This window comes from Hemicordylus capensis, chromosome 15 (assembly GCF_027244095.1).
Source record: "Hemicordylus capensis ecotype Gifberg chromosome 15, rHemCap1.1.pri, whole genome shotgun sequence".
NCBI lineage: Eukaryota > Metazoa > Chordata > Lepidosauria > Squamata > Cordylidae > Hemicordylus > Hemicordylus capensis.
In genome coordinates this window covers 3,445,317-3,460,386 of record NC_069671.1, presented here as the reverse complement: position 1 = coordinate 3,460,386, position 15,070 = coordinate 3,445,317, and the positions used below count along the sequence as shown (strand labels likewise).

The following is a 15,070-nucleotide window of genomic DNA, read 5'->3' as shown; positions in this document are numbered from 1 at the left end:
TTCCCTGGCAGCATCTCCAAGAGAGGGCTGAGCGAGACTCCTGCCTGCAACCTTGGAGAAGCTGCTGCCAGTCTGGGAAGACAATACTGAGCTAGACAGACCAATGGTCCGACTCGGTATATGGCAGCTTCCTATGTTCCACTTACCTTGACTACCTTCAGGACCCGAGGCTGACGGAATTGGGACCAGGATGCATCTGTGAAGCAGGAATCCCTGAAGAACGCACAGATGCTATTGATGGCCCGGTTCATTTTATCCAGGAACTCTTTATTGGGCTGGAGAAAGTCGAAGATAAATTTATCGAGCTTGTTTGGCTTGGTGTTGTAAAGATCCTCTTTGGGGAAGGTCTAGATAGGAGAAAAATTCCGACACGAGTGAGTCCAGCTACACCTGCCGGCAGACAGAAGAAGGCTGCACACTTTGGTCTGGTCTCTATTTTGGTTTCTCAGCCTTCCAGCGTTTCTTTTACTGCCACCTACAACGGTTTCTTGAGTAGCATGTTTGACCCAGAGCCAAACTCTGTGTTCCATGCTCACTTCAACGCGGGCAGCTGATTCTTTTAGGCAAAACCAGATTCCAGAGGAGGATTTTCACCAAAGAAGCAAAGTGGGGGAAAGGATGCTTAACCAGCAGTCTGCACATTCAGACTGGCCTTAGGAGTCAGAGACCATCACCCCGCCTGCCCACCCCTGCTAGTCAGATGCAAAATCCAATCTCTAGATTTTGCTGTCTCCGCTTACTTTTGTCCGCCACATTTTCTCCCAAAATATGAAGTGCTTTATTCTTATTAAAGAGAACTTGGACAAGGATTGAACCTTTGAGGTGGGCAGAGCAACAGGTCTGTGAAAACAGAAGGATGTACAGAGGAGGCTGGTTGGAACTTTAAAGCTGACATCAAATTCTGTGCAGGTTTAGTCTCCTTTCCAAAGGGGAGAAAATATGAGATCACATATCTGTGAGTATATCTCCTTCTGAAAGCTTTTGTGTTCATAGTCTGATATAATTCACCAACTCACAACACGTGCCATTAGAGGGGGTCCTAGACTATCCTGGTGAGGTTCCTCCCCCTCTCTAAATGATCTGCCATATTGGTTCAGAATGGTGGCCATTTTGAGTAATTAATTTATGTTGTCAAATTATGGGCAACACAGTTTCATAACCCATGTGCTGGCAGTCGGACTCGCGAACAAACCAAATTCCCAGCACATGGGAAAGGATCACCAAGTTAAAAGAAGCCCCAAATCAACACCATTCGTTCTGAATGTCATTTATTTCTGAATGTTATGTAGACCCTCCGGAAATGCCTCTTATCAGGTGGTTTATACATCTAATAATAAATAAATAATAAAATCAAATCTATTCTTAACTACTTGTTCACTTACGGGAACATTCCAAGGAGAAATGTAATCCAGCTGATGTATGAAACATTTCTGTTGAGAAGCACATTTGGCTTCTTCTGCAACCAGATCCCAGCGGCTTCCCTCTCCCAAGTTCTTGGTCGGATCAGCTGGGTCCAGGATGACTGGTCTGAAGTCCAATAACAGGAAGAGGCAGTGAAGTACAGTGGTTGAAGAGCCGACCATGAACCTAGGAGATCTGAGTTCACAGACTTGCTCAACTGCTAGGTTTGCAGCATGGTCATAATCAAGCTGCTCCCTATCAGCCTCCACTGTTTAATTAACTTACTTAATTAAAGGCTTAGCTTGATAAGACTTTAAAGCTGGGGCAAGCTGTTGGACTACAACCCCCATGAATTGTCCCCTTTCCTAAGCAGGGTCTGCCCTGGTTTGCATTTGAATGGGAGACTACATGTGTGAGCCCTGTAAGGTATTCCCCTTAGGGGATGGGGCCGCTCTGGGAAGAACACCTGCCTACTTGTATGCAGAAGGTCCCAAGTTGCCTCTCTGGCATCTCCAGGATAGGGCTGAGAGAGACTCCTGCCTTGGACAACCTTGGAGAAGCTACCGCTGCCAGTCTGTGCAGACAATACTGAGCTAGATGGACCAATGGTCTGACTCGGTATACGGCAGCTTTCAATGTTCCTATGGCTTTTAAAAGCAGCTTGGAAGAGGAGGATGTACAGTTGCTGAAAGGCATCATCTCATACTACACAGGAGGAGACAATGTTCTGCCAAGAAACCCACATGGCTCTGTGGTCACCAGGAGTCGGCACCGACTCGATGGCACAACCAACCAACCAAAGGGGAAGGAGAAGGAGAGGCCACTTTTCTGGTCAGCTGGCAATTCTAATAGTAGAACAATTATGGAGTACTGAGGTTAAATTGGGGGTGGGGGTGGCATAGCTTTAACTAAAATAACAACCCAACTGTGATTAAAATGAGTGCAGGCCAAGCTTTTGCAAAGTCAAGGAATCCAGCAGACAGAAGACCCCTTAGCAATGGGTGGTCAGGTGGGACTCTAGCAGCTATTTGAGAAAGGAACAGTTACAAGCACACAGGACAGGAGAGACCCTATTCTCATGACATGCCGGAAAAATAAGAGACACACTGACCTGGGTTTCTGGAGCTGCCCCTGCAGGTATCGTGAGATGGTCTCATTCTCAAAGTCATAGTAGGTCGTCCAATATATGCAGAGCTCTTTGTAGTGTTCAATGAGCCACAGCACCGTCTGGAATCCTTCTGCCATGTCAAAATCTGTCTGATGGCTTCCTCGTTGCCAGGCATAGACAGCCAGCAGCTCCAGGGCGTACTTGGGGGGTAGGGATTCCCCCTTTCGGAGCCGTGATTTATATTGGCATATGTACTAGGAAGGAGAGGAAGGGAGGAATATGGGGAACTGGGATATATTTATTTGCATGATGTAATCAGGGGAATATTAACACTTTTGAACATTGGTACTGGAGAAGACCTTTGAGGAGACCATGGACAGCCAGGAAAACAAACCAATGGATCATAGAACAGATCCATCCAGAATTTTCACTCGAGATACAAATGACCAGGCTCAAAATGGTCAGGCTTTGGAGACAAGATGCGAAGATCCAGCTCCCTTGAGAAGTCCATAATGCTGGGAAAGGTGAAAGGAAAGAGAAGAAGAGGACGACCAGTAGCAAAGTGGATGGACTCGATGACGACAGCAATGAATGCACCACTGAGGGACCTTAAAGGCCAAGTTGAAGACAGATAATCCTGGAGAGAATCTATCCCTGTGGTCGCTAAGAGTCGACACCAACTTGACTGCACTTAATCAATCAATCAATCAATCAATCAATCAATCAGGGGAGCAACAAACTAGAGGTCACACACAAAGAGAATAGAAGTAACTGCAGTGCGGGGGGGGGAGGAATCGTTTGTGTTTAAATACAGGAATTAGTAGCTCCAGGGGCGGAGCCACCTTTGGGCAAATGGATTCAAAGAATCCGGAATGCTGCCCCCAGGGGCCGCACCTCACGGGCCCAGACACGCCCCCCGTGTCCGAGGACCAAAATCGGCCCGTTCGGGACCGAAATCGGCCCATGCCGAGTTGGGCCCCGTGGCCCTGTTTGGGAGGAAGATCAGTCCGCGCTACTTTGGCCGTGTGGCCAGAATGACTCTCCCTACCTTTAAAGGCAGGGAGAGTTGCTCCGGCCCGTACTGCCCTACGCAGTGCAGGCCAACCTCCCTTCCAAATGGGGTCACACGGCCCTGTTTGGAAGGGAGACTACGCCCCTGAGGCTAGCCGTCCCCCTGCGTCTGATGTCAGCCACGGAGGGCGGGGCAGGGCCGGGGGTCCGCGGCGGCGGCTGCACAGGCTGCCGCCAGCTTACCTCCGTGCCTGAGGAGATCTTGCTTTGTTTTTCTTGCTGCTCTAGCTAGACTGGATTTTCTGTGCTGGCCAGCAATCCACTAGGAAAACCTAGGCAGTCATCTAGGGCAGCAGTTATTGGCAGGGGGCACATAAACAGTGCCAGATTATAACACGGCCAATTTTTCTCTCTTGTATTGCACCCCTGAAGCGGTGCAAGAATGTAAGTGTGTCACTCGTGTGTCACTGCACACCATGCGGGGGGGGAGATTAGGTGGGGGGAATTAGGCGGGCTTGCCCGGTGGTTCTGACGATCACTAGAAAACAGGCTAGGCTCCCTCAGCCCGCTTTCTAGTGATCGTGGGAATAGGCTCTGCGCAGAGGCGTAACTAGGGAAAACGGCGCCCGGGGCAAGCACTGAAATGGCGCCCCCCCCGCGCCCCCCCAACATACTACATTATACTTAGGTTTTTCCTCACAAGTGCCCACCACCGCCGCCATGCCAGGCCACTGACTGGCCGCCAGGTGCCAGCAAAGCAATGGGGGGGCCCGGGCAGCACGGAAGGGACCGCTCGTGGGGGAGGGGGTGCTGACGTGCTCCCTTGACTGCTGCAGCGCTGCTGCACTGAGCAGGAAACATTTGTATTAACAAAAAAAAATTTAAAAAAATTGTCATGGCGGCGCCCCCCACGTGACCAGAAAAGATGGAGCCCGGGGCACATGCCCCCCCTGCCCCCCCATAGTTACGCCTCTGGCTCTGCGTGTGTCATGGTGTATGTCGGGGGGGGGGTGTTGATGCTTAACTTGCAGCAGTGGGAAGGGGGGTTGCAAAGGCCTTTAGGTCTCCAAAATTACCTAGGTGCACCTCTGGTTGTCTCTGGGAGGCCACCTACCTTTTTGAACCAATATTTCACCAGGCGGATGAGACTCTTCACTTGCGGGGGACACTGAGAAATGAATTCCTTCTGTAGCTCTGTGAAGCAGTTGGAGAACTCCCCAGGATGGCTGCTTGCCTCTTTCAGCTTGATGTACACCTGGGGGTCAGGGGTGTAGTCACCATTATACTGGCCTGCCATGGAAAACAAACACAGGCCAATATTACAACAGGGGATGGCATACTTGAGCTTCTTTTGCATACAGGTCTGTGGTTTTGTGTGGAGGAATAAGGCCTAGGCCTCTTCTTTTTGTAAATCGGATTTTATGCTGTCAATTGCCGTGCTATTCACTGTATTAAAGACTGCGCTGAGGTCAAAAGTTTGCGGCTCCTGAGCTGAGGTCAAAAGTTTCCTTTTTGAGGGAGAAGAGTTTGACAGTTAACAGTCTGGAGGGGAAGGGAGGTTTGATTTGATTGGTTACACTTTGAAAAAAATGGAGGGAACTTAAGTTGTGTTGATTGGTTTATTTGGGAAAAAAGTGGAGGGGAGTTTGTGTATATGAGGAGGCTGCTCTCCACAAAGCCGAGTTGTTGGGAAAGGAGTTCCAAGAGTGCGGAGTCAGAAGAAGAACGAGTCCAAGTGTGAAGGAGAAAGTGCAGAACTGTAGAGTTCCAATGGAGGAATTGCTGGCACAGTCTGAGAGAGAACCAGAGCTGGGGTTGGAAAGAGCTGTGAAATCACTGGCAGAGCGTGGCAAAACTCTGGAGAGCTAAAATCACTGTCCAGCAAGAAGAATGTGCCTCAGGGCTTGCTGTGCACTGCCCAGAACTTGCTTGCCTTTGGCTGAGGTGGTATAAAAATGTAATAAATGAGAAACAGTTTGAGGCTGAACCCCTAGAACCATGAAGGCGAGCAGACCCTGAGGCTGAACAGGGACACGCCGGGGAAACTGAGGTGACTGCAGAGGACTCTGAGTTAGGGCCTAGTGTTAGAAAGGTCAGTTGGATGTGTTTTGATTACATTTTATTTCTCCCTCATGCTCAATTGGCTGCTGTTTTGGTGCTAAACTTTTCAAAGAAACTATTGGTTTGCACTGAAAGGGAAAATTCTCGTTTACATTTTAAAAAGAATAGTTTCTGTCTGTTTTCTCCACCCCACACCTAAAGCCTTTACCACTCTACTGAATCTTTTTTTAAAAAAAATAAAACTGAGGTTTTGGAAGGCTGTTGTAGAGCTTTCCAGAGAGAGCCTAAAAGTCTACTTGGTGGCTGTGGTTAAACTTGAAATTCACAGGGCACGTTGAGACCAGGCCATGGCAAGTGGTAGCAGCACAGTGCGATCCGTGACATCTTGTGTATCGGAACCTGGGGGATAACCCCATGCTTCTCCATGTGATTCTGGACTGGTCAGAATCTGGAGTATAATCCCACAGCACAGAATTGGTTCAGATGATTCTGCCCAACTGGCCCAGGACCATGTAGGAGAAGGGTGTGTGCTTCCTCCATAAGGTTCAAGTTGCCCCCCAAGGTGCAAATTAATTCCTGGCTTGAGGTGGCTGGGACAAGCCACACACACTTCCATATCGTCAGGGCAACATCCCAGATGCTGGGGAGACAGGAGCACACACCATCCCTCTGCCATGTGACTTGGGGCTGGCAGGGCAGTCTTGCCCCAACTGGCCCATTGTGACAAGAAAGGAGCACAAAGCAATCTGCCAGGAAGCCCATCTAACCCACTTTGAGCATCTGCTCTTGTGTTCACAGAACAGGCATATTGTAGGCTATGTCCTTAAAGTGGTGGGCCCAGAAGGCCTCCGGATGAGACAGGGCATGTGAGTGAACTGTAGAGCCCACTTTCACTTTTGCCTCAGAGGTCTGAGTTGGTGAGTTCAAGGAAAAGGGAAGTTTAGTCTAGGGCAGGGATTCTCAACGTTGGGTCCCCAGATGTTATTGGACTTCAACTCCCATAATCCCCAGCCCCAGTGGCCTTTGGTTGGGGATTATGGGAGTTGAAGTCCAATAACATCTGAGGATCCAATGTTGAGAATCCCTGGTCTAGGGGAAAGTTTTCATCAGACTTTGCGTTAGGGAAGTTATATTTCCTTAGTGTGTGTGCTCCGCATATTCTGGGTACTGTTCTATTGTAATTTACCTGCAATGTAATTGAAATAAGAAACACTAGCCTACACTCAATACACTTAGGACGTTCCAAAGCCTCTGTAAACATTTAAGTATGCATTAAGACAACCTATTTTTGTAATCCTACTAAGTATTCTTAACTGTATCTAAAACCTGAGAGAGCCTCAGACGGAGGCAGTCTGTAGTAATTGAACAAAACTCTGTTTTTTAGTTGTTCTTGTTGTTGTTGTTTTTTTACAAGCCTCTCCAAGTTAGTTGTTAACTCAGGAAAAGGGGGACTGAAGGGGGATTTCTCTGGTGCAGACACATCCTTGAATGTTCAGCAGGTATCAGTTTTCTCACCACATGTAGGTTTGCACATGGAAGATGTTTGTACTTTTCCAAGAGCCAAATTAAGAGAGGATTTTCTGGGTTATCGCATCACAAGCCCAGAGAGTTTCTGTAGACAAAAGGGGTGACGGTGGCAGCATTTTGAACCTACCGATAATACAGAATAGTTTTGGGAGACGCCTAGCTAGGCAGCTCAGCAAGGATGACTCAGCCTTTTCTTTCCTTAATGTGAGTTTGCTCTGAGACAAAGGTTTTAATCCGCAACATGGTCCAAAGCAACAAGAAACACCCTCTCTTCCTTATTGGAAATGTGAGACCAACAGCAGACTTCTAGCTACCTCAGCTATTTATTACTTGCAGCTTGCTGGAAAGAAAAACAGGGGAGAAACATGTTTACTATTTAATTAAGAACTGCCTTTGGTGTGATGAGCTGTGGTGGCACAGCGGGGAAGCAGTTTGCCTAGAGTGCAAGAGGCTGTGAGTTCAAATCCCCGCCGGTGTGCTGCCCAGATGGTGCCTAGTAAAATACATTTGTAGTCACCTCTGTTGGGCAGCAGTGATAGAGGAAGGTGCTGAAAGATATCATCTCATACTGCGCAGGAGGCGGCACTGGTAAACCACTCCTGTATTCTACCAAGAAAATCACATGGAATGTGACCGCTAGGAGTCGACACCAACTCGACGGCAGAATCTTTCCTTTCCCGTTTCCTGGTTATTGGCTCATCTGGATTGTTCAGGCCCCTGAGGGGTTGTGCCCATGCAGGCACAACCCCTCAGGGGGCTGACAATCCAGATAAGCCAATAACTAGAGGCCGTTCTTAATTCAATGGTACTTGTTAAATATGTTTTTGCCAAAAAAATAATAATGTTTGTTTCTCTCCAGCAAGCTGCAAGTAATAAATAGCTGAGGTAGCAGAAGTCTGTTATGTGCTGTTGGTCTCACACTTCCAATAAGGAAGAGAGGGTGTGTTTCTTGTCATCTCTGTGGGCCAATTATTTTCTCTTCCCAGTGCAAAGATGATAAATAAGAAACTTGGGCGGGGGGGGGGAGGCTTCTTGTTGATAAGGCTGTTGATATAATCCATTTCTGATTTTTGCTATTGGTGCAGTAATGCCAGTGTATCAAATATAGGTGGCAGCGGGCGCATGCGCGATCACTACTTCCGGTATTTCTGGCAAGCAACAAGGGCAGGGGCTGCAGGGAGGAATGCTGCCGCCCCAAAAACATTTCGAAAAAACGGAGCGCTGGTCGGGGGGAAGCAGCAAGAGGGGTAAGTGCAACCCCCCACCCTTAAAGGGAGACCCCCGCCGGCGCCAGACCACACCTCCGCAGTTCCGTGCACATCCCTAGTCAAATATATGATCTAGGGTTAAATATATAAGAGAAACCATAGGGGAGCACGGCCATTAGCCCATATATTCTTGCGGGAGGCGGGTTTGATGATTGCAGAAGTGAGCAGCAAACTCCCCCTGCCCCAGCTGTGGTTGAGAAGAAGATGGAATCCCTAGATAGACGGCCTCACCCATGGCATTGTAGGCAGGCACCACGTTCAACGCCATGGACTCTGTGAAGTTGTAAGACCGGAGCTTGATGCTAAACCCACGTGGGTTCTCCTGCTTTGTTAGCTCAATGGACACATCAAGATCCAGCAGTTCCTGCCACTTTTTGAGTCTTCTCCCAATCTGCTGGATGATTTCCTTCTGGACCCTCTCCTGGTCCTGGACATCGTCTTCAAATATGTCAAGAAACAGCACCAGGTCAGCATCTGAACTCCCTTTCAGGGCCGTCCCTCTCTCCAACGAGCCACCCTAGGAAGGAAAATTACATTATGTCACAAACTGCACAGTCCCATTTCCCGGTGCCCAGGTAATCCCTGTGGACTTAAAATAAGGAGACTTGGGTTCAGATCTTCACCTAGCAGTGAAGCTCACTGAGATACCTTGCATCAAGCCAGCCTCTTCCATCCTAACCTACCTCACGGGGTTGTTGTGAGAAAATGAGAGGACTCCATGATCTTATACATCTTTCCAACAGAACTGGAAACATTACAGTCCTCATCAACCGAGAACCGGAGTGCTTGTGAGTGAGTGGGAGGTACTGACGGACTGGAGGTAACCTGCAGGTATGTCAGTTTCACAAAACCTGGAAAGAAAACGTAAAGGGGCAAATCCCCTCAAACTGTCCCCATGTTAGTCAACGAGATGGAATGTTTGATTGAATGCTCTGTGGCCAGGAGGGCTTGGTGAGGCAAACCTTGCTTTCTGTTTCTGGTGCAGGGTCGTTCAGTTCGTTCCCCAGGGCTGTTCCCAGATTTTACTGTGAAAGGCAGGTGTGTGTTGACATATCATCCAGATTTACCGTGAAGTCCCTGCGTGCTGTCAGGGAATATTCCATACACAATTCATATTTTTCACTGCACATTGGTGCTTAGCCCGATTTCTGTCCGCGGTGGGAAGAAAACCCACTTTTTGTGTCGGGTACATTTGAAGTCGCCCTTCTTAATCCTGCGGTAGAGCCTCCTGCCTGAGAAAGCCCCCGCGATCTGTGCAAAAAAGTACCTTTTAAAAGTGGCAATTCTCTTTATTTAGGAGGGGGCGTGCAATGGGCCCTCTCCATCCCCAGCACAGCATCCCTCCCGTGGCTGTTGCTGGGGTCTGTTTTATAGTTCTTTTTTTAGACTCTGATCCCTTTGGGGACAGGGAGTCATTTGGGCCATTTTATTTATGTATTTATATCTATGTAAACCCAGGGGCAGCCACCTTAAGGGGCACAGTGGGGAAATGCTTGACTAACAAGCAGAACTGGCAGGTTGCCGGTTCAAATCCCCGCTGGTATGTTTCCCAGATTATGGGAAACACCTATATCGGGCATCAGCGATATAGGAAGATGCTGAGAGGCATCATCTCATCCTGCGTGGGAGGAGGCCATGGTCAACCCCTCCTGTATTCTACCAAAGACAGCCACAGCACTCTGTGGGTTCCACGAGTCGACACCAACTCGACTGCACACTTTACCTTTAAACCCAGGGGCACACCTAGGTAATTTTGGAGCCCTGACCTAAAGGGCTTTGTAGCCTCCCCCCCGCCCCCACCCAGGGGGCAAGTTAAATCTCCCCCATACTTGTATTCAACTGCGTAGCAGGGATGGGGGTGGCTGGTGGGGTGCACTCGAGGGGAGACCAAGGCGGGGGAGGTGGCGGCAAGAGCTTCTTCCCTGAGCCTGTCTGCAACCCAAGTGAGAGATCGGATCATTTTGGCCCATTTCGGGCCTCTGCACACAAAAGTTTAAGAAAAAAAGATTTAACTTGCATGGTGGGTGCGGAGCAGCAGCAGGGCTCTGGGGAGGCCCTCCCCAAAGACAGGAGGCCACAGACCCAATCCCCAAGGTCTGTGGCTAAGTATGCCTCTGGGTAAACTGCTTTGGGAACTTCTGCTAAAAAGCAGTATATAAATATTTGTAGTCGTGCTCGCCTTCACTGATGACAAGGGGGATGCAAGGCACATGCAAGGCATGCGTCTGGCACTCAGTGCAGAGGTGCAGTCAGCAGACAAGCTCCCTAATGTTGGAAGTTAAAGGACTTTGCGCTGTCTCTTTGTCTCAGATAGTGGAGGACAGACTAGTAAGTCGGAGGGCTAGAGAGTCAAGACATCGGTCATCACTTCTCCACTGCTCTGATGCTATCCCTTTGAAATGTAGATTGCTAATCTCAGGGACTAACTTCCTCTCTCTCCCTCTTCCCTACCTGCCCTACTACCTTGCAACATGGCAAGCCTCTCTCCCTGCACCATATGTGCAGAGAGGATGCAGAATCCATCTGCATCCAGCTAGATAGATAGATTAGAGATCCCAACTCCTCACTTCCCTATCTAGAATGGAGTTCCTTAATAAATGCCTTTTATATTGATTTGAAACTATGAATTGGCTCCAAGTTACTTTACTCTCAGCACATACGCATGCCTAACTAATCTACTGCTGTGTTGTGCCTCTGTGCACTCTGCTATAATGAGAAAGGGATTCTCTCACCACAGAGAATTTCCAACACCTAATATATCCGGCTCTTCGCAGAAGAATGGGAGAAAAATGGACAGTGTGTCGTAAGAGGAGCAGATTGGTGAATCCTGGTCCAGCCTTCTCTCCGAGCTGGGCCCCTGGAAAATCTATCTTTATAACAATCATCCTGAGATGAGGGGAGCAGGTCTTGTGGGTGTAGCAAGCATGACTGGTCCCCTTTGCTAAGCAGTGTCCACCCTAGATTGCATCTGAATGGGAGATGACGAGTGAACACTGGAAGAGATTCTCCTTAAGGGATGGAGCTGCTCTGGGAGGAGCACCTGCCTGCTTGCATGCAGAAAGCTCCAAGTTTGCTCCCTGGCAGCATCTCCAAGATGGGGCTGAGAGAGACTCCTGCCTGCAACCTTGGAGAAGCCGCTGCCAGCCTGGGAAGACAAGATTGTATAGACATTCCAAGAATACCACAATTTTTAAAAAAAATTAAACATTCCGCAATTATTAAAAGCGTGGCTGCAAAAGTGTGTCTTAAGGGCTCTTTTAAAGGCTGGTAAAGATGTTAAGCCACAAATATCTATAGGGAGCGGATTCCACAGCCCAGGAGCAATTACAAAGAAAGCCTGCACCCAAGTCACTACCAGACGAGCTGGCGGTATACGGAGGCAGACCTCTCTTGATGATCTCATGAATCCTGGACTAAACCAAACAAAGCCGATGGTGTAGGAGGGGAGAGCTGGCCTTGTGGTAGCAAGCATGACTTGTCCTCTTAGCTAAGCAGGGTCTGCCCTGGTTGCATATGAATGGGAGACTAGAAGTGTGAGCACTGCAAGATATTCCCCTTAAGGGATGGAGCTGCTCTGTGGAGAGCAGAAGGTTTCAAGTTCCCTCTCTGGCTTCTCCAAGATAGGGCTGAGAGAGACTCCTGCCTGCCACCTTGGAGAAGCCGCTGCCAGTCTGTGAGGATAATAGAAGCTGCTGCCAGTCTGTGAGGACAATATTGAGCTAGATGGACCTATGGTCTGACTCACTAGAAGGCAGCTTCCTATGTTCCTAGTGGTATTAGTATAGTAGTATTTACAAGTTTAGTTTCATATACAAATATGATAAATATTTATATACTGCTTTTCAACAGAAGTTCCCAAAGCAGTTTACATAGATATAAACAATCGATCAAACAAATAAATAAAAGGGCTCCCTGTCCCCAAAGGGCTCACAGTCTTGAAAAGGAACGTAAGATAGACACCAGCAACAGCCACTGGAGGGATGCTGTGCTGGGGACGGATAGGGCCAGTTGCTCTCCCTCTTTTCAATAAAGAGAATCACCACTTTTAAAAGGTACCTCTTTGCCCAGTTAGCAGGGGATATACACCCTCCTTCCCTTCCTGGAAGGTGCCCACTCCATCCTTTCTAGTACCCACACCCCAGAACTTACCTTAACTACATTCATCACTCGGGGCCGTCGGGATCGGGGCCAGGATGCATCTGTGAAGCTGTTGTTCTTGAAGAAGAGGTATAAGCTATGGATGGCCCCATTCATTTTCCTGAGGAATTCCTTATTGGGCTGGAGAAACCCAGAGATAAAGGTATCCAGCATTCTAGGCTGGGTGCCGTAAAGGTCCTCCATGGCAGAGAGGTAGGGAGGAGAGAACATTCCGATTTCTCAGCCCGGCTGGGGCTGCGTCTCCCAGCAGAGACAGGAAAGAGCAGCTGGCTCTGGTCTGGTCGCCGCTTTCATTTCTCGAGATCAGTTTCGTTTTCGGGCTGTAGCCACTCCCTGAGCTTGGGGTGCCATCTGACTTGGAGCCAAACCCCACAGCTCCAGACAAATGCCTGCATTTCAGACCTGACAGATGATACCTTCAGGCCAAACCAGATTCAGGAGGAGGATTTTTCACCAAAGAAGCAAGGTAAGGAAGAGATGCTTAATCGGCCTTCTGTAAATTCTGTCTGACTTTATGAGTTAGCTTTTTTTTTCCCCTCCCCGCTTTAGCCAACAGGCATGTAGTTACTATTGAACACAGTGGGACAATTGTCCCAGGACCACTGGCCACTTGGGGCCGTCACCAGGGACCTTCCTTTCCCAAACTCTCACTTCCCCTGCCAAATCCTCCCAGTTAGCTGTGCAAGCAGAAAGTGAATTGAAAGTTGCCCACTCGACTTTGCTTGATCCCTGGGTTGACTCGCGACCCTGGCCTCCCCTTGCCCTGATCCTCCTGAAAGAGGAGGCAGAAACAGAGACCAAAGCCCAGTTCTGGCAGATTCCATAACCAAGAGTTCTCTCCTCCCAGGAAAGTAGCCAAGGAACAGTTCACAGAAAGGATCACACCTATAAAACAAATTCACTGTTAACGCTGCTACTGGCTACTAAAGAGTTAAGTTATTCATCATCAGTTGTTCATCATCATTACTGGGAAAGGGAGAAGAATGCTTCTACTTTTCTCCCCCCCCCTCCAGTCTCAGCTGTTCCAGAGAGAGGAGAACCAATGGGCAACTTAACTCTTTAGTGTCTGGCAGGCAGCAGCAGAGCAGTAACTTAACTTAACAGGTGCTGCCCTTTCTCTGGTACTGGGAGCTCTTCACTCAGTGCTGGGCGAGGAGAGAAAGGAAGTGCCCGAAATTTGATCCGCCAGGCCCTTTTCAAGATGATGAGAGACCGGGGGTAGGGGCAGAATGTCCCTGTGAGCTCTTTCTCCTCTGGCTGGCGTACTGCGCAATGTGGAAGGTACTGTTTGCACAGTTGTGCAAGCGTAAGCATCACACAAACGCACGGCATTCTATATCATGGCCGCACAGTTGCACAGCTCGATTTGCACCATTTTGGCACTTGTGCAATGGCGCTCTTGCACAACGGTGCAGAAATGATTTTCCACAGCATGCGTAATGTTGCACTGTATTTCGGCCACTGCATCCTCCTCTGTTGTAATCACCCCAAACGCTGTAACAACTCTGGATCCTGATCGTTTAACTGATTTTTTTACTACTTGGAATGAAAAGGATCGTTCTAACCATCTCAGATACTGAGCCATACTTTGGATTGGGGGGTGGTTTACAATGTGGGGCCCAGAGCAATTGCCCCCTCCCTCCCAAAGGCAAAAAGCCTTGGCTTTATCTAATCAAAATACTGCAATTAGTTTTCATTTTAGAAATTATCTCCCCCTTTGCTCTTTCTCTTCTGCAGAGAGAGACGTAACCAAAACACCGGGAGAAAACTTTTCTTGGATATTCCCAGTGATTCACAGATACATTTTGTCCAAATTAATGATTTTATTTCACAGTGAGAATGTAGAATCAAACCCTCTAATTTCATAATTTATGTGATTTTATTATTAGATAGAAGTGTTGGGAGCACTGATTTTCTTTCTTCTGAAACATGACAACATTTAGATAGGAGCCAGCAGTATGTCCAATAATTACAGCTTCCATTCGACGCTGATCCGAGAGAGGCGTGCTTGCGGCTTCCACATTACTCTGCACCCAATCTGCACCCGCTTCTGAAGGCAAGGAGGTGACATGCCTCCTAGCTCCTTAGGGCAATTTCAAGGGTAACGGAATAAGGCAAGTGACTACTTTTCCAACAACTGTAGCCATAAGCAGATTTCCAGGTTAATACTATATGTACCCACTGCCAACAGAACCTCTCCTACTATAAGGCCATCTATCTATATATTTATTTCACTAAGACTTATTGTATATTGTATATTGTACAGTGTACTTATTGTATTTATTTATTTATTTATTTATTTATTATATGTATATACTGCCTTTTGTCCTGAGACCCCAGGGCCATTACCACCCAGATAAAACAATAAAAATTAATAAAACAAACATTAATGCAATACATCAAAACCATAAAAACCTATTTTTTTTAAAAAAAAAAGTCTTGGTGTTTTATGGTTTTAATGTTTAACCGATGTTAAGGTTTTAAAGGTCACTTTTATGGAATTTTATTGTATTTTAGCTTTTGCAAACCGCCTTGA

General features: G+C 47.9%; 1 protein-coding gene across 3 annotated transcripts in view; it reads right to left on the bottom strand.

Moving 5' to 3' along the window:
* Positions 1 to 13,449, bottom strand: part of LOC128338124 (2'-5'-oligoadenylate synthase 2-like) — a 32,725-nt gene extending 19,276 nt beyond the window's left edge. For 2 of the 3 annotated variants that reach the window (XR_008312523.1, XM_053280103.1), the window contains exons 1-6: positions 12,526 to 13,070; positions 8,608 to 8,893; positions 4,635 to 4,810; positions 2,513 to 2,763; positions 1,383 to 1,527; positions 147 to 347 (exon numbers count right to left, since the gene is read on the bottom strand). Coding sequence is in view for 2 of the 3 variants with exons in the window: in XM_053280103.1 (XP_053136078.1) it covers positions 147 to 347; positions 1,383 to 1,527; positions 2,513 to 2,763; positions 4,635 to 4,810; positions 8,608 to 8,893; positions 12,526 to 12,744 (1,278 nt within the window). In the remaining variant the exon portion in view is untranslated. Of the gene's footprint in view, positions 1 to 146; positions 348 to 1,382; positions 1,528 to 2,512; positions 2,764 to 4,634; positions 4,811 to 8,607; positions 8,894 to 12,525; positions 13,071 to 13,419 lie in introns of those variants that run through there. The other variant, XM_053280104.1, reaches the window with a different exon arrangement.
* Positions 13,450 to 15,070: the final 1,621 nt, after the last annotated feature.